The 20,323-nt window shown below is 36.2% G+C and overlaps 1 protein-coding gene across 2 annotated transcripts in view; it reads right to left on the bottom strand.

Annotated features, from left to right (window-relative positions):
* The window catches only part of UPF2 (UPF2 regulator of nonsense mediated mRNA decay), a 92,513-nt gene that overhangs the window by 28,081 nt on the left and 44,109 nt on the right, over positions 1-20,323 (bottom strand). For both annotated transcript variants that reach the window (XM_024734153.1, XM_024734154.1), the window contains exons 10-15: positions 14,158-14,271; positions 11,955-12,071; positions 7,405-7,590; positions 5,084-5,287; positions 4,101-4,376; positions 1,527-1,710 (exon numbers count right to left, since the gene is read on the bottom strand). In XM_024734153.1, coding sequence (XP_024589921.1) covers positions 1,527-1,710; positions 4,101-4,376; positions 5,084-5,287; positions 7,405-7,590; positions 11,955-12,071; positions 14,158-14,271 — 1,081 coding nt within the window. The remainder of the gene's footprint in view (positions 1-1,526; positions 1,711-4,100; positions 4,377-5,083; positions 5,288-7,404; positions 7,591-11,954; positions 12,072-14,157; positions 14,272-20,323) is intronic.

The following is a 20,323-nucleotide window of genomic DNA, read 5'->3' as shown; positions in this document are numbered from 1 at the left end:
ATTATCTTATGGTTTACCAACAGGAAACAGATTTAATATAGATTTATTCATGTATATCTTCTCTATGATATTTAGACTCTAAAACAGAAGGAAAATGGGACAACTTGGGAGCATATTGATTCTAGTTGCCACCATCCTTAGAGTTGCACTGGCAAATGGTGACCTATTTTTTTCCTTTCCATATTCTAAACAAAGACAGACTCCTCAAAAGAAGCCCGAAGTCCTTTAATTTAACTCTTTGCTCGATAAAGGATAAAGCATACTGCTTTCTTTACTGCTACCAAACTGGGTATCCAACTAGTATTTCCTCATGCCCACTACACAGAGAGAGCCATTCATGAAAGTCTTTGGGAAACAAGGCTAAGACTATTTCAAACCATATAAAGTAAATGAAATAAGTACGTAGATAAATAAACACTCTACTTGAAACGATCATTTTATACAATTAGAAATCTGAAAAGGAAAAGAAAGTAGATAACTTGGGACAAAGTTCAAAGAACAAAAAGAATCACATACGCCTTTATGGGTTGAGAATTAGGAAAAGTGAATAGTTGCATAATCAGTAGCACCTTTCAAATAATGCTCAACTAGATAACAGCAATCGAATTCTCCAAAACAGGATTTACCTTGGAGAAAGAAACCCTATTAATATGCTGGATGTAATATGAAAAAATAGTCTTAAAGGAAAAGGATCACCAATGCCTTTGCCATGAAAAGTGGTTTTTCAGCTATGCAACATAGTAAATGTATACAATTAGTATAACTGGTCAAGGTAAGGGTCTCCCAATAAATAATCTCCTAATAAAATACTAGCTTCATAGGCTGAAACTATATGTCACTTTGAAATGACTACAATACAACATGTTAAGAACTATCAGCAAGCATACCAGACTGGTAAGGCCCCACCCTGTTCCAGTTATTTCCACTGGCAAGGCTAGTCGGCTCCTACAGTCCTTTAGGGGAGCCATTCAAATGCTACCTCTTCTTCCAGAACAATCGCAGAAGAATACTGAGAAAGTAAAGTGACCAATCCTCCTGTAGCACGTTTCTCACATGTTCTCTAGTCTTTAGAAACAGAGACAACTCCCCCAGTGACTAGGATCTAAAATTTGGTAGGATAGTTTCAAACTTCTAACTGGCACCCCCCTTATATAGTGTCAAGCCTGCACTGTCTTAGGAAATAGTGTTATTGAAAATATATACTGTATATGAGATGCTTTCATCAAAAGTAGGTTTTAAATTAGCAACCAAAAATTCTAAAATTAAGAGAGGCTGACAGGATTATTTTTTTTCCATCATTATTATTTGCTTCAAGTTTTACATGACTGTTTTCCTCCAATTTGGGATTATTTAATGAAATCAAGAAGTAAGTCAGCCAGGTCTTACCTAACACTATTATGTAACACTCAACATCGAAAGACAGAAAGTATACAAAAGTAAACGCTAACTAAAAACATTATAAAGCAAATTCTAGAAATGATCTGCCAAATACCATCTTTATTTTCTCTCTGTAATTAATTGCTTACCTAGTTTTATTAAGAATTCTCGTTCCAAGTCGTGTACCTGCCTGATGGATTCTTCCAGAGAATTACAGAGTTTGATCTTTGGTCTTAGCAGTTCTAGTGTGTCACTGATCATGTAATCTATGTCAATAGGAAATGGATGGTCTTTTGTCCAAACCTCCAAACTTTTCTTCCACCAAACATAACGCTGATAACAAATGAAAAATAAATTTAGCTATAAGAAATTAATAACAAAATATTTAAAATAATCTGTATCGTGACATCACCTAGTTATAACAACTAAAGAGTTAGTTGTACAAGACACCTACCATTTTTATTAATGGTCAACAGCAATGATTCTAGCACATTTATTTCCCTCCATGTATATAGTTCCTAAGCCATCTGGTGACTTTAATTTAAATATATTTTTTATTGTAACTGTCATAATCTTTTTTTAAAGGCAAGGAAAAATTATAAATAAATAAAACAGCAAATAAATTTTCAGGTACTGAAACCAGGCAGAAACTCCACTCCCAAATCCCAAATAGGGCTTAAATATTTAATTTTACAAAAACAACCAAATTCAAGGCAACGGTTTTGATAAATTATAATTATTTTCTCTATACTACCTGCTTTGATTTTTTTTAAAGAGTCAAAGTATCTAAAGATAGGGTTTTTGAATATATAAAAATCAGTAATCAACAAGCATTTATTGAACATCTACTGTGTATATGGCACCATTTAGATATTTTCCCTCGTCTCCTAGCTTGGCTCCTTCATTCTATTTTGTACTTGTAATTCTCAAATTTAACTAAAAAGCACAACCCATGAATTTACTTGTATATAAACAGGTGTTCCTCTGGGTGTTTAATCTTCCTGTCCAGTTTCTTCTAGGTCTTTGCTACTCAAAGTGTGGGAACTCAGAGCTTATTAGACATACAGAATCTGAGACGTCCCCTACCCTAGGCCAACTGAATCACAGTGTGCATCTTAACAATACAGCCAGGTGATGTGTGTACACACTGAAGTTTAGAAGCACTGCTGCAAGTGAGCCTTTCTATCTGCCTTCCAATATGTAACTGGACACTGTGTTACAGGCAGCACACACTGACTGCATCTCCCAGGCCTCACTCACTTCTTACTCCCGTGCCCTAAGTATATCCCTGCTACACATTCCTGCTATTAATCAATGTGGAAAATACTTTTGTCTCTTTCTACTCCTGAATATTTCTGAGTGGCTCTTTTCTCTCTGCCAGTGATGTTAGAGTGAGTGCAAATAATAACACTCTTCTGAAAGGGATCCTGCTTTGGACACTGATAGTGATCACTGATATCCTGCAGCAAAACTTTGGTTTTAAATACAGGCAGTCTCCAACTTAAGGCATTTCTTACATGGAACAGAGAATCTGAGTCTCAAATCTTCAACACACCTTTCCCATTTTTGGCTCATCAATTCAGAGAACAAGAAAGTAACAAGTTACCCTCTAATGCAAAGATAAAGTAATAGGAGAAAGTTACAAACAGCTCTTCCCCAAGAGTAGTTACCCCCACTTAACATCAGCTACTATGTGGATGTATTTTTGACACCTCAAATTTGTAGTTTTAAATTTATTTTCTTTGTCAATGGGTAAACAAAAACAACATAACAGATTAGATAGAAAGGAATGATCAAATAGAACTGAATGGTACCATTGGTACTTTACTTCAGTAACATCTGGAGAATTCGATAGTGAGCTATTCCCCCAATCAGTACTTATAACATTGTATTTGATGGGAAATAATGATTAGGTTCCAGACAACCAAGCTACAGCTGACTTTTGGAACATGAACTGTATAGAAGCTGTTGAACTGTCTCTGTATTTGTATCTGAATTTAATTTATACTGTACTTGCTCTAAATCACCAGTTTACATAAGTAACTTAAGATATGGAAAGCACAACCCAAGAGTTTAGCAATAAATGAACAAATATTTCTTTCAATGTTAATGATGGGTTTTTTTTTTAATTTAGAAACAAGAATTTTAGATATAAAACCAGAACACAGATGAGTGAGAATATTATCAAATGCATAAATATTACAAGTAATTTGATTCATGAATTACGTACCAAATACAAAATAATCCATACTATACCAAATTTATAAACTTATTAAACTTACTAAACCAAACTTATTAAACTTACTAAACCAAATTTATAAAAGCACCAAAATAATTCCCAAAATTAATGATCATCAATTATAAAACTTAAAATGTAATCAGAATGTTTATGATAGAATTCATCATATATATATTTTTTAAATTTTTCTTTCTTTTTTTTGGCCATGCCGTGCGGCATGCAGGATCTTAGTTCTCTGACCAGGGATCGAACCTGTGCCCCCTGCAGGAAGCACAGAGTCTTAACCACTGGACCGCCAGGGAAATCCCCATCATATTATTTATAAACGTCTAAAGCTAAGCATACTTGCAAGAAGAATAAATCTCACCTAACTATGAATATACCTTATACATCATATATGAATGCTACAGGGTTTCTTCTCTAATATTTTTATAACACAAGCAATGCATTAAATGATGCCAACTGCTTATTTCAATTTACATACCTGAAAATACACAAGGAAGCAATCGAGTTTTCGTTTACTAGAACCTCTGTCAAAGTACTGGCCACAGGTATCCAAAATAGTGCACACTAGTCTAATCCTGAAAAGGTGCTCGGGAGGGTCCAGTGAACTTGGAGAGCCATCAGGGTTAACACCAAATGAAGTAAAAGAATAAAGAGTTCTAAAAATAACAGCGGATTCCACCATTCGGTAATTATAAAGTTCCCCTAAGAACTTGGCACTGCTGATACGTCTCTGATTAAATTTAGGTTGATTAACCTAAAGGGGGAAGAAAAAAAAAAGCAGATTTCCATTAAAGAATAGCAATGTGTTTGAGAAGAGGTAAAATTCCCCTATGTCACTTGACAACATCACTCACTGAACAGAGAATAAATAATGGGTTCTTTTCTAATCGGTAGTCACTTCTGGGTGTCCTTTATCTCTCTCTACGAAATGTCTACCTTTAAAATGTTTTAATAAAAAGAACATGTTAAGTATTAATTTTAATATTAAGCTATTGTTAAATGAATTAATAGTTTATGAAACAGTTAAAATGTAATTCTCCCTATCAGCCCTCTGTAACTTATTTTCTCTGAAATCCATGAATTAAAGAAACAAAAAGCATATAGAAAGAGGGAAATTCTTACAGAAATTCTTATCAAATGATTACCAATTCTCCTAATTAATAAATTTATGAATTCCTATAACGTGAATGCCAATAGTAACCAGGAAATAATAAAAATTTACTGTACTCTTCTAAAATAAGCTTAACTGGACTTGAAGAAAAGGCAAAAAATACTTCAGCATTAGCCTGAGAGAAGACTAGGAAATCTAACACAACAGGGTTTATTAAGAAATCATTATCTTCAAAAAAGTAATAGTAAATGACACCATATGGGGAAAAGAGGGTTTTCAAATCCTTATAATAGGACTTAAAGGCTGTCTAAATTGTCCACAGATTCCAATTTGCTGCAGGTCTTTGTTACCTCCATTCCTAATCGAATATCTTCTAAAACTCCATCCACAACATGGATTCCAACATCCTCCTGGTAGAGCACTAGTCCTGCTAAGAGGTTGGCTACACAATGAATGCTGTTATATTTCACATTCCAGATGTTTATCATACAACAAATCACATAGTCTTTCACTTCTTGGTCCTGCCAAGGCAACTTTCGCATCTGTCTCAAAACCTAAATGAAGAGAATTTTGTTTAAATTACTAAGATAAGCACTAAGTAGTCCAAAATACCCTATAATACAAATATTTTATTATGATTGTACAGTCACAGAACTTTTGAAATGGAAAATACTCTAGAGATTCTCTACCAGCCTCTTCAACTTTAGAGATAGGAAAAATAAGATTTTTCTAATTATTGGTAAAATTTATTCACATTTTCCCTTTATCTTTCCATAACGCCCTTAAATTTCCTAGAGTTTCCAGGACTTCAATCAAGCTAACAGTATACACTCATACTCAGGTCACTGAAAGAAATACCCAAGATTTAACAAAAATAATGTTTTCTTTTGTGCATCATTTGATGTAAATAACCTCAGACACTTCTTTTTATAAATGAAAAATTTCCAATAAGGAAATAAACCCAAGGTCAACTGGTTAAAAGATCCCTTAAGATGGAGGACACAGGACTTCCCTGGTGGTCCAGTGGTTAAGACTGCCTTCCAGTGCATGGGGTACAGGTTCGATCACTGGACAGGGAGCTAAGATCCCACATGCCTCGAGGCCAAAAAACCAAAACATAAAACAGAAGCAATATTGTAACAAATTCAATAAAGACTTAAAAAAAAATGGTCCACATCAAAAAAATCTTAAAAAAAAAAAAAGATGGAGGACACAACATCAAGACTGACATCACACAGTTTCCTTGCATGTAAAGGGGGGATGATAGGCACTTACTCCATAAGTCTGGTCTAAGGGTTAGACAAGTTAAAGTGCGTGAAGTACGTAGGAATGTGTCTGGTGCATTACAAGCACCCCATAAAAGTTAGCTATTACTTTCAAAATCTCTACTGGTAATGAGATAATCAGCAGAGCTCTAGTCATCATCAAGTTCTTTCCATTTTTATTCTGAAAGAAAATGGATACTGTAGGCAGTATGTAAAGTAGTCCTTTCATCTCTACTCTATATCCACAATCTACCTTTCAAGCACTAAATATGTTCTCATATCAGCTTCAATGGAAATGTTAATGTCATCTCAAATGCATAAGCATTCCATACTTTACAAACTTTTAGCCAATTCTAAAACAGCTTTCAAATCCTGTTGTCTTAAACAACTACTGTCCCTGGATCCCTGAAGGTGGCTTCAATTTTCAAAGTTGCGCTCATTCGTCATCACCTTCTACCCTGCCCACCCATGACACATGTATTATTCCATGCCTCTTATCCTCCCCATAGGTTTCCTCTGTCCAGAAGTTAATTTGCTTCAATTTTTTTTCCTGAAAAGAAAAAAGTTCCATACCATGTTGTTTCAACTTGTAGAGTTGACCAAAAAATGTTTACTCAACATGTCTCACTTAAAAGTGAAGGTTCTAACAAGGTAACTACAATAATTAAGGTAACAGGTCGGTGGTTCTTAACCTTTTCTGGAAATTGACCCCTGCTGAGAATCTAAAGAAAGCTACAGACCCTCTTCCGGAAAAATACAGACAGGCCCAGAGATTCAATATCATTAAATTCCAGAGGATCATGGGCCTCTTAAAGCCTACTTAAGGTTAAGAACCCCTGTAGTGAAAGCAAAATATTTAAAGGCAAATTCATTGCAGAACATCAGAGACAAAGTAATAGTTTCAAAAATACACACAGCATCAACATCAAATTTAGAAGAATTACCATTTTAATTAGAATAAGAAGTTACTATCATAAAAGGAAAATAAAACATATGTCCCATACATTATGTATCATCGTATGAATTCCTTCTTATGATGACTTGTATGGAATCAATCATAATGGAACTTGGGATTTAATCCTACCTCTCCTAAACTCCACTGCTGGGACTTTAACAATTCTGCTTCAATTTCTCCATCTACAAAATGTGAATAATGCAAACTACTTACATTTCCTATCTATACTTTGTGGGGCACTGAAGCAATTGATAAACAAGCTGATCTAGGAAAACTGAAATATATGTCCCTGACCTAAAACAATTTGGTGCAGGGCTAGAAGGAAAGTGCACTGCAATCAGTACTATTATCATCAGGACGAAAAAGAATTAATTTGGTTGAATGTTATATAAGCTTAGCACTACCACAAATCTCAAGTTGACTACTGTTCTATGATTTCATTAAGATTTACCTTCTCAGTGGTAACCTTGGAGAGATCCTTGTACAAAAGTTTCCGGACATATTCCTGGAGAGGAGGACGTTTCTTTTTCACTGTTTTTTCAGCTGGAGGTGGGTTGCAGTAGTAATATGCATTCTCCACCATTGTGACATATCTTGCATCGAGATGCATCGCTTGTTTCTTTCTCATCATTTGTTCCTAAAATAAAAAGTCTAGTCAAAATACTTTCATTCTAAGGTTTCTATCTTCCTAACTAAAGTTCTACTCTCAGTGATAAGATTTCAAGATAAAGGGCTAGAAAAGGGAAAAAACAATTACTAGGTATTTCTAAGAGCATGCAAGCATACTAATTGTTATATCACTAATCATGTTTTTAAAACAAATTAGCCCATAACTGCTTGGTCTTATGCCTTGTCCAATAAAATACTCAAGAGAACTCTGCTACAAATATAACTTGACTTGTAACTCTGCCAAACTATATGAACTCTACGTAAAACAAGGCTTATATACTAGTGACTGAAATTAAGGACCCACAATATAAATAAAGGGGTGAATGCCTCTGGCTGTTCCACACACAACAGCTGAGAATAACCTTATTCTGAGAGCTTGTGCCATCCAATGTTGTACTAGGTAAATCTGACGTGTCTCTACAGACAAGGAAACTAAAAGCCCCCAGTTTCACAAATTGTCCAGAGCCCTCAGCATCAGCTCCAGGAGGTGATTAAAAGCAGTCAATCATCATCTACTTCAGGATCCTCAACCTCAGCACCACAGACGTTTTGGACTGGATAGTTCTTTGTCTGGGTGTGTTGGGGGAGGGTGTTCTGTGCAGCAACCTTCACCTCTACCCACCAGATGCCAGTTGAGAACCACAGACTGATCAGCTGAAGATCTTCAAACAGTACTCCTAGTTCTAAAAACAGCACCACACTAAGGATTAAGATTACTGAATTTATTCAGCCATTTAACATTTTACTTGGCACTTACTATGTGCCAGGCACTACGCTAGGTACTGGAAGTCACCAGTGAACAAGACGGACATGGCTCCTACCTTCATGAAGCCTAAGAGTCGGCGTAGGAAGACAGAATAAACAAGCCAACAAATAAACTAGCAACCTTTTAAATACTAATTGTGAATAGTGTTATGAAGGAAAATAACAAGGCCCTAAGATGGAGAGTAATGAGAGCCCACTTTAGTCAGGGTGGGATAGGGACAGCCTCTCTGCAAAAGTGACATTTGAGTTGTGCTCTGAAGGACGACAAAAGGTTGAGAAGAGACACAGAGAGAGCACCTGAGGCAGACGCAACAGCAAGACGAGAGGCAATGAGGAGAGAAGGATCTGTTACAGGAACTACATGAAGGCCAGCGTGGCGCCAGCATGGAATGGCGTGAGATCAGTTCTAAGGAGCGAGGAGAGGCTCGGTGAGACCAGATTCTGCAGACCGACCATAGTAACAATGCTGGATTTGAAGCCTGTAGAGGGAAAGCACTGAAGAGCTTCAAGCAGGTGTCTGGACTGGGGTGGCAGGTGGTGGCGGGTGGAGGCAAGACTTCAGGCTTTGGAAAGAAGGCTGTGTCTGCAAGCTCAGGGAGGGCAGGGGCTGCTGCATGTTCACTGATGTAAACCCAGCATCTAAAACAGTGCCTGGCCTAGCACATGGGAGGCTTGCAATTAATGTTTACTAATATACAAAGTAATGAATGAATTTTTTAAAACACATTCAAATCTTTCCCATGGTCTGCCTTTCTATACACGTAAAACCATTGTATACTGGGGGAAATTCTGCTCTTTCATAAGTTCAATTATGGGTATACCAAGTTTCACAATTGTTTCTCTTGTCTATGAATCTGCTAAAGTATACAAGTTGTAGCCTAGCTCCTCTCCTGACATCTATTTTATAATTTGTAAATGCTTATTAAATGTTGACTCTTCCAGACAGAGAGAACAGTTCCGTGTTTAACAGAGCTAGAGATAATGACCTCACCCTGTAAGTTCTTTGAACAAAACATAACGCAACGCTTAACTTTTCATTTGTACATACATAACAGTTTTAAATCAAGACTAGTTTCAACCTGTTATGTAGACCACTTTAGAACCTTCTCCCCCAACACACATAGCAAACTACTTTCTTTTTTGATGTGGACCAATTTTAAAGTCTTTATTGAATTTGTTACAATGTTGCTTCTGTTTTATGTTTTGGTTGCTTTTGGTCTCGAGGGATATGGGATCTTAGCTCCCCCACCAGGGATGGAACCCACACCCCCTGCATATGAAGGAGAAGTCTTAAGCACTGGACCACCAGGGGAAGTCCCCACACCAAACTACTTTTAACATCAGCCAAGAATAATTTTAAACGCAAACCAGTTAAAAGGTTATGTGTGTTCCCAAACAAATACGGGTACATTTTAGATCATCCCGCAAGCATTCGCGCTTCAGACCAAACCCTCCTCCTCCTCCCTCATCTCTGTGACTGGCACCATCACCCGCTCAGATGCTCATGTTGGAATATGGGGTCTTATCTGAGGGCGCTTTCCCTTCCTCGTCCCTAGTATCTCACCATCACATCTCATCAGTTCTGCTTCCTAAAATTCTTCATACAGCCAGTTATTATTCCCCACTCCCCCATCCTTACCATCTCTTCATTGTTTTCCCCGTAGGTTTTGAAAACAGCCGTTTCACTGTTCTGTCTACCTCTGGCCTCAGCCACCTCAGTTATCTCCTCCACACCGACCTTCCTAAAACCATAAATCTGATCATACCTATCCTCCCTGCCTAACATCCTTCAATAACTACTCTCTACCACTGGGAGAAAACCCTTGTTCCTTAGCACAGTGCTCACACTCGGGGCTATGCCTACGTCTCCAGTCTTACCTGCAGCCTCTTGACTCAGTGTATCTCTCTTCTCTGCCTTTGAGACTCAGGTGAGTCTCTAAAATAAACACCATTTTTTCCAGGAAACCTTTCCTGACACACCAAGACTAGATTAAGCGCCTCTTCTACCTATACACGTAATACCCTATGCTAACCCACAGTATTATATTGCATCCCCCTCCCTGTTTTCCAACTGTCCATCTGTCTGGGTTATTAGACTGCAAATTCCATGAGGGCAGGAACTATCTTTTTCACTTTTATATCCCAAGGGTCTGACAGAAGAGTCAGACTCAATAAACACTGGGAAGCTGTTAGGGAAGATCTCTCCTGACTCATTCAGTCTGGCTTAAGTACTCCCTCCATGAGCCCATAAAATCCTCTGCATACCTCTCTCTGTTAAAGCACTTAAAATGCTACACTGGAATTAGCACTAGATATGGACCACTTTGAGGATGGCAACTATGTTTCATTTCTTTGTACTAACCACCCCCAACCAGCCATAACATCCCTGCAGAACTGAGTTCAGTGCCTAACACATAGGAGGAGCCCCAAAAGCATTATATGATAAACAAGGCTCCTATCCAGAAAGCAAGACAATCAATGATAAAGGCTAGCTGCTTTCGCTACAAGAGGAGGAAAGATCCGCTGAGCGAAGAAAACCAGTCGGGCAGGAAGAACTCTGGTTTCCATCAATGGCATAAGTATCCACACCACCACAACTAGTAAACTTTCCCTAGCAAAAAGTAAACATAGAGGGTTCAATATTACAAATAAAATATAGACATTTTTAAAACCTAAGCTTTCTTGGCATCTCTATTACATTTTCATATGCAGTGTCTCATTTAGCCTTACCAGCTTGAGCCAAAGAGGAGGATTTTTTTCTGTGTTACAATAAAAATTTGAACTTGGAATGACTATTATATGAATAGGCCTAGAGAGAATGTGGAAATAAACTCCAGGTGATGGCCTTCACATTAATATTTTCGTTCACTAGAAATAAATTCCCATGTTTTTTTCATTTTAAATATTGCCAGAGAAGTATTCAAGCTTACAACTAGATTCTAAAAAAATAACACACCTAGAGAAAAAGACACAATCAACACATCCCTAAAAGCAACACTGATGTAATGACAGTCTATTCCTGGGGAGTCCTAAACCAGGGCTAACACTGACACCCTCCCCCACCGCACTCTCTCCCTTGCAAAGGCTGCAGTTGAATGCATGGGTATTACCAATAAGCATACTAACTTAATTGCTTAATAAACTTGATGGCCATGCTGGCATCCTAATTCACTTAAGAAATATCTTCTCCCCCCATGTTAATTTTTCAAGCTTATGTTTTCCAATTTAAAAAATTTAACCTTTATAATTTATGTGCTTATGGCACAGTAAAGATGTATCAAGAACATCCACAAAGAGGGCTCTAACACAATAGTATTTAGAGTACCTGCTCCTCTGCATCACTTGTAAAAAGTTACCTGGGGCTGAATTTAATCCCCCTTTACAATAGTGTGAACTCACTGGCAGTCAAATGAGAAAAATTCCTACAGCTCTCCAGGAACGGCTGGAGTTCTAGTTTAGGTAGAAGTGTTTAAATGGCAGAGCAAGATAAAAGGCACTGGTCAAATTTTTTAACTCCTGGAGTAAATCAAGAACCTCAACCTCTTGCTAGGATCCTCAAGCCCTTACCAAAAGCACACTGGTCCTCAGGTGAGATTCTGGAGATCTGAAAAGAAATCTTCCACATGTTTCTAGTAGGGTACATGCCATTTCAATATGGTGATGGGAAAAGTCTGATAGAAGCATCTGTAAAAATAATAATGATGAAAAACCACAAAGACAACAATTCAATCCTATTAGAGAAAGAAAACATTATATACCTAATGTGTGCAACAAGTTTTAAAATGTCACTGTAAAAAGAAGAAAAGCTAAACACAATATTGTAAATCAACTAAAAAAAAAAAACCTAGTCTACTTTAGATGCCAAGCTTCATCACTGGGTATCTTTGTGTTAGGCCATAAAATTTTATCTAAAAACTTCAGGATATTTAATGTCATTCCTTTTAGATAGATATATGAAAACTAATTTATCAAAGCCCATTTTATATTTATCAGGAGATGCTATATATTTAAGCAAATGCCACATATATAGCTAATATTTTCTAAATAGCTTTTTGGTTTTGGTTTATATGACATTTACCTTTAAACTTCTGACAACAAAAGCCTTACTGTATGAAATTTACGAACACATTACCACATTTTACTATTTATCCCCCCAATATTTTTCTGTGCATATTTTCTAAGCCAAAAAAGTTTTACACATATCATTTAATAATTTGGTTTTTTTGGGCTAACATGAGTATTTTTCCACGTCTTTATTATCCTTCTATGGCATGATTTAAAGGGTGCATAGTACTTATAATATGAACTATACTAAAACTTAACTGATTCTTATTTATGGGACATCCAAATTGTTTACAATTTTTTGCTACTATCAACAATGGTGTGACAAACATTCTTGCAGATAAATTTGTGCACGTTTATGATTATTTCCTTAAAACAAATGTACAGAAATGAACCTGTGTCAAATAAATGTATATTCTTCCTATATACATCAGTAATTAATACAAAGAAATATACTAATATGTCTAAGTTGTTCATGGCATGATTCCTTTCAATGACAGTGTTGAAAAAACTTTCACAACCTCTCTTAAAATGCTGTCCAAAGTTCCCCAAATGTACTTCGTAGTCTCCTGAAATGCTCCAAGTAGGTTTAGGAGACTTAACCCCTTGAATATTTACAATGATTATTAATATTTTAAATACTCTTAAGAAATCATGCAGTAAAGAAACTTGTTGAACTCAGGGTTTTCCAAATGTATTTGAACCCATGAGACCCATTTTGTGTGACATACCTAGTGACATCTCAAAGAAATCAACTTGATAAAAAATGTTATTGTTAGTAATGACCAATTCCAAATGTAGAAGAATTATTTCATCTATGCTGCATCAGCTTTACCACACATAACTAGTTAGTTACTAATGAATTTCTACCTTAATTCTATTGTGGACAAAAAAAACATAATCTGAATAATTTCAATTTTTTTGAACTTGCTGAGACTTTCTTTTTGGTTGATTTTGGTAAATCATCCATGTGCATTTGAAGAGATTATAAATTCTGATCCTGTTGGGTATAGTGTCAATTAGATTAAGGTTGTACAATCCTGAATATACTTACTAATGTTGTCTGCCTATGCTTTCAGCTACTAAAAGGTGTTTTCAAGTCTCTCACTGTAACTGTGGATTTATTTCTCTTTCCTTGTCAATTTTTTGCTTTATGTATTCTAAAAATACAGTACTGGATGCATACTGATTCAGGAAGGTAACACACTTTCCTATTAAAAGGACCTCATCATCATTATGAACTATGCTTCTTTATTTCTAATAATGCTTCATGCCTTAAAGCCTACTTTGTCTGATAATAATAAAACCAGGTGATTTATTTATTTATTTATTTTTAGTGCTTCCATGGTATATTTCCCCCATCTTTTTATTTTAGGCTTCCTGGTGTTAATATTTAAGGGTATCTTCCTTGCAGTCAGTATATAATGTTGTTGTTTTAATCAAGTCTTATATTCTTAAGGCTTTTACTTAATGTACTTTGTCCTTCTACATTTCATGTAATTACTGTTATAGTTCTATTTGTGTCTACCATCTTATTATTTGTTCTCTATTTTGCTCATCTGTTTATTGTTCCTTTTTACTCCTCTTTTGTCTTCCTATAGATTAATCAAATATTTCTTAATTACATCATTTCCCAGCACTTACAAACTGAAGCATTAAAACTTTAGATGTGTCTATTAAAGAATATTTCAAATGATTCACTACTAACCTTCAAACAATGCAGTGTATCATTTTTTGTGAACATCTTAAACTTAGTGAGTTCTCCAATAAAACGAACAGTTTTGTTCTTTGTTTCAATATTGATCTGGTCCTTTTTTCGTACCTACAAATTAAGAGAAGAGACATTGCTTAAATAATTAACACTTTGAAACCTGTGATAAGAATTGTTATTTTAATAAGACTGAATTCACTCTAGATATTTTAAATAAATTTGGGTATAACTTCTAGCTATATTCAAATTATCTTAAGTTAAAGCAAAATAAGCTCTGTGGAACACCAGTGCCAGGACATGCTTTGCAAAACTGTTTCAAACAATTTGGGGAAACAATGCATTTCATCAGCCTTAAGAGGTTCTCAAATAAAGAAACCTGTTTAACTTAATTCAATGTTTCTCAAATTTATTTGGCAACATAAACCCCTCTTTTGAAATGGTAACAACGACTAGTTTGTTAAATTAATATTATAAGGAATACACTTTAGGAAATGCTGCTTTAAAAATAATAAACACCAAGAGCTCACTTAAGCAAAAATATTAAGGCTCAGTTAGTATGTTATAATTATGAACTATATACATTTTTTATTGTAAATTCATTAGTACAATGAAATTTCCAATACAATCACTATTTTTTATCAACAGTCACAGTCGCATATCAAAGTTCAAATCCTTTGCAAATATAAGCCCTCTACTTAGGCACACATTTCAAGCAATACTGAACATAACAAAATCCTATTACAACAGTACCATGTGAACAGACACGTCACATAAATGTAATTGGATTTAACCTCAGAATTATAATTTCACCAGAAAACCAAACCTGTAGTCTAGAAGCCTTTTCTATGAACAACAATAATATGGTAGTGCTTTGAACTAGTTTAGTGTTCCTTATTTTTTCAGAGTACTATCCTATCTTATTTGTTCCACATAACAACACTCTGAGAAAGGAGCAAAAGCTGTATAATTCTGATTTAATAGTTAAAACAACAACAGTAGAAGAACACAAAGCTGTCAAATGACCTGACCAAGGATCAGTACCAAAACCCCAGACTCTAAACTCATACTTGAGAATTCCACTGCTCTATCAGGTGCTGGGATTCAAAATAAGTCCAAACCTCACCCGCATCTGGACAATTAGTAACAATTTTTTACGTAAGTATTAAACTTCTACATAGACAGCCTACACTTAATGGAATTTATCATCTTCCTTTTTAAGGACCTACTTTCTATAGCAAACAGAGGTAGGTGCTCACTTTTTAGATCTTCAGTGATAATTTTTGAACAAAACCATGTTTACTCACTTAAAAAATCAGAGGAAATTAGAAACTCTATTTAATCTAAGGCATCAATAAAACTGCAACTAAAAATAAAATCACAAAAACTCAACTTACAGAACTTTAATCACATCATTCAAGCATACAAAATAGCTTTGAGATTAGAGACAAATAGAATAGAACTTGATTCTAGTTTAATTAGTCTATTAAACAAACTAATATTGAATAAACTAGACTATTTATTCTAGCCTTGCAATTTAGCCTTCATAAAGGTGTTTTCACAAATAGGTGTTTGATAAGTACTGCATACTGAAAGCTCCTCTTGGGATTTCCCTGGTGGCGCAGTGGTTAAGAATCCGCCTGCTAGGGCTTCCCTCCCTGGTGGCGCAGTGGTTGAGAGTCCGCCTGTCGATGCAGGGGACATGGGTTCGTGCCCCGGTCCGGGAAGATCCCACATGCCGCGGAGCGGCTGGGCCTGTGAGCCATGGCCGCTGAGCTTGTGCATCCGGAGACTGTGCTCCGCAACGGGAGAGGCCGCAACAGTGAGAGGCCCGTGTACCGTAAAAAAAAAAAAAAAAAGAACCCGCCTGCCAATGTAGGGGACACGAGTTCGAGCCCTGGTCAGTGAAGATCCCATATGCTGCGGAACAACTAAGACCGTGCGCCACAACTACTGAAGCCCGCACGCCTACAGCCCGTGCTCCACAACAAGAGCAGCCACCGCGATGAGTAGCCCGTGCACCACAATGAAGAGTAGACCCCGCTTGCTGCAACTAGAGAAAGCCCGCGTGCAGCAACGAAGGTCCAAGGCAGCCAAAAATAAATAAATAAATTTATATATTTTAAACAAAAGCTCCTCTTATTAATTTATCTTATTTTGTGAACTCTGAGGCAAGTTTAATCTACACTCTAGATTAAGAGGGTAGACTCTGGACCAGATCTGCTAGGTTTAATTCCCAGCTTTATCACTTACTGTTACTTAAACTCTGTGCCTCAATTTCCTCATCTGTAAAATGGAACTAATGAAAGTAACCTATATCATACGGTTGTGAGTCTTCATTAAGTGAACTGATACAAAGCACAATCAATAGTGACTGGGACCACGAAGAGTTCACTAAGTATTAGCCATTATTAATATTAGCCACATTTGTACGTTGTATCGCTAATACACTGACACAAAATCAATATTCACTGAGTGAACAAATTAATGAAAATGCTTAATGTTTATATACATATTGCAGTGACGTGAAAGAGTAAAAGGTCTACAGTCACAACACCTGAGGTCCTATGGTCATTTCATGCCATTTGGGGTGGGGGTAGGGGTATATAATCTTGGACAATTCATATAAAACTCTCTGAACCTACTGGCTCACTTGGTAAAATAAGGATAAAAATAAGGATGATGATGATGGGGCAGTAATGATGATAACTATACTTCACTTGATACTAAGCAATTAATGTCTAGGACAAAAGAGTATACAAACTTTAAAATGATGCTTGAGAAGTGTTTTAAATGATGCTGTAAAATACTTCTGAGTGCGAAATAAAAGTGGGAAATTGTACATAAAATATAAAAGCATCCATAAAAAAACTACAGAAGAAAAGAAGTAAAGAAAATATACTAAAATATTAACAAGGTTTGCTTTAAGTGATGAAATTATGAGGTTCCCCCTCCTTTCTTTCTTCTTTATATATTTTCTAAATCACCCACAATGAGCATGTGTTTCTTTTACAGTTAAAGAAATGTAGAAGTAGAAAAAGGATAAAGAAGCATTTCAAAAATGATATACTGAAGCTGAATCTTTAGAGGGAGTAGGGTTGGGATATACATGTTTTTAACAGTCTCCCTGGGTGATTCTGGATGCACAAGCTCTTAACAACTGTGCTGTGGAGATCATACAATTTAAGTATTACTGAGCATCACAATTTACAAAAACACAAAACATAGTGTATTATTCCTAAATATTATTGAGGTTAAGGAGGTACAATCTAACTAACATGACAAGATTGTAGAATTTTTAAATGAAGTATTAGAAATCAATTATCTCACTCCCTCATTTTCAGATGAAAAAACTGAAGGCTTTTCAAAAGACTGTGACATAAAAAACAGACTAACTTATTCTGACTCCTCATTTAATATTTTCCAACCTCATTTGTTGACTCTTTATGATCAAATGGTATGTCAAACACTTCTGCAAAAGTAAATACAGATGAATTAACAATGTAAAATTTTCTATATATTTTAGTTCAATAATGTCTCAGATTTTACTTACATAATCAAATTTAGCAAAAATGCTGCTTACAACTCATTTATTAATAACAGCTGGAATTGAGATTACTCAAATAACTAAATTCATATACATTAATAAAAACTCTTCAAATATGTCAAGATACAAAAGTAAGAATTTCCAAGGCCTCGCATTCATTATTCCCCTGGAGGAAGAACCCTTTGTCCCAAACCAGCCCCTCTATAACTTCACCCAAATATTATATTTTCTGTCCTCCATAATTTGCTCATTTTGTTTTACATAAACATTCAATCATTCAACTAATTTTTTGGAAAATCCACTATACTCTAAACACTAAGTAGGCACTGGGTTTATAAATAAGTAAATTTGCCTTCAAAGAAACTTATTTATTTTATTCTAGGGACTACTGATCTCCAAAGTAGGGAGGGCAAGACTCTTCATCTACTGGGGTGTGGGGAAAAAGAAATGTTGAAACATCTATTTATGTTTTTGCTTTTTATCTCATACTTTTAAAGTTGTTTTTGTATGTTTTATGATATACATGAAATATCTGGTAGAATTACAAATGCATATAATTTATAAATAAATATGCCTATACTGGGATATGTGGTCAACTTATTTTACCAACAGAGAGGCTTGATCAAAAAAGTTAGAAGACCACTGATATCAAAAATGTCAATCAGAGGGTGATATGGCTACATTTAAATTAAAGTTGTCTTCTCCATTATTAAAGAAGTAGGCCTTGCTAAAAATGTGGAGGACACAGAAAACTAGAAAGGAAAAAAATTTCGCATAACCCCACTATCCAAAGACAGCCACTGGTAGCATACTGATATACAATTTTTTCTAGTCTTTAGTTGCCAAGAATTTTAACCTAACTATAAATTTATTATGTGTAAGATTTTAGAGCTTGCTTTTTTTCCCCTTAAAAAAAGCACTTTCGTAGAGAATGGACTTGAGGACACGGGAGGGGGAAGGGTAAGCTGGGACGAAGTGAGAGAGTGGCATGGACATATATACACTACCAAATGTAAAACAGATAGCTAGTGGGAAGCAGCTGCATAGCACAGGGAGAGCAGCTCGGTGCTTTCTGACCACCTACAGGGGTGGGATAGGAAGGATGGGGGGAGACGCAAGAGGGAGGAGATATGGGGTTATATGTGTATGTGTAGCTGATTCTCTTTGTTATAAAGCAGAAAGTAACACACCATTGTAAAGCAATCATACTTTTAAAAACATAAAAATGTTTTTAAAAAAGCACTTTATGATTTGAAAACTTTTTGGTAAATAAGACTTTCTAATGGTTCTATATCATTTCAGCATTGTGATTATATGACCATTTTCTTAATCCATTTTTGGACTTCTAGATTATTTCCCTTTTTTTCCCTATTACAATTCATGATGTGAATAAAGCTTTTGGAGGTACTTAGGATTGTTTACTTGGGACAGATTCCCAGAGTTGTCCACTGTATGAATGCCTCTAAGGATCTTGAAACATACTGCCAAATTCCTTCTCCAAATTCCAATCTCAAGTATATGTGATGGTTTCTCATTGTTATTACCTTCACTAACCTGTTAGTCAAATTAGCAAATCCCCTGCTTTAACTAGAATTTCTTTGACTACCAGGTGAGATTTCATACTGTTTTGCTAACCAGCGTTATTCCTCAGGTGAGGTTCTTAAGCACGGGACAAATAGGATCAATTGTGACAATATGTTGGAGCTGGATAGAAGCCAGAGATGGGAAACCTGGTGAAACAGCTATTCTAATTCACGCTACAGAGAGTGAAAGACAGCGGCACTGGGAATGAAGGAGAGACGCTAGCCTTGAGGAGGTGTTTTAGCAGATATATCAATAGAATTTGACAAATTTGGCTCCCAAATGTCAGAGGGGTGAAAGTAGATGTATTTCCCTCAGTGATTAGATAAAATATATTGCAAATTTATAGGGAGAATATAGAATCCGGTATAAGAAAGTGAAGGATAAAGGCATTTTTGAAAAGAAAATGAGTTTTATGGATGTATTTAGCTAAAAGTACGTGAGAACTTATTAAGCACCAGGAGAGAGGTTCTGGCAAGAGATATATACGTGAGGCTGCTGGGAAACAGATGCCACCTGAACCCCAGGTAAACTGTGTTCCATCATAAAGGAGGGTGAAGGAAGAAAGTCTGGGGAAGGAACATCAACATATAAACTCAGCTGGAAAACAGAGCAAAGGATACTGAGGAGAGTAGTCATAAGTGAGAAGCAGGAGACAGTGGTGGTAGAGAAGAGGTAATTATTATTATAATGACATCTGTGTGATAAGCTTTATATGAATTATCTCGTTTAATCAGTAAGAACAATCTCATTTAAAAAGATACAAATTGGGACTTCCCTGGTGGTGCAATGAAGAAGAAGAATCCGCCTGCCAATGCAGGGGACACTGGTTCGAGCCCTGGTCCTGGGAGATCCCACATGCCACAGAGCAACTAAGCTCATGAGCCACAACTACTGAGCCTGCACTCTAGAGCCCGCGAGCCACAACTACTGAGCCCACGTGCCACACTACTGAAGCCCTCGCGCCTAGAGCCCGTGCTCTGCAACGAGAAGCCACCGCAATGAGAAGCCCACGCACCGCAACGCAGAGTAGCCCCC

The sequence above is a fragment of the Neophocaena asiaeorientalis genome, unplaced genomic scaffold, assembly GCF_003031525.2.
Source record: "Neophocaena asiaeorientalis asiaeorientalis breed wild unplaced genomic scaffold, Neophocaena_asiaeorientalis_V1.1 scaffold120, whole genome shotgun sequence".
Taxonomy (NCBI): domain Eukaryota; kingdom Metazoa; phylum Chordata; class Mammalia; order Artiodactyla; family Phocoenidae; genus Neophocaena; species Neophocaena asiaeorientalis.
Note: the sequence above shows the minus strand (reverse complement) of the source record. Positions and strands in the feature narration are given on the sequence as shown.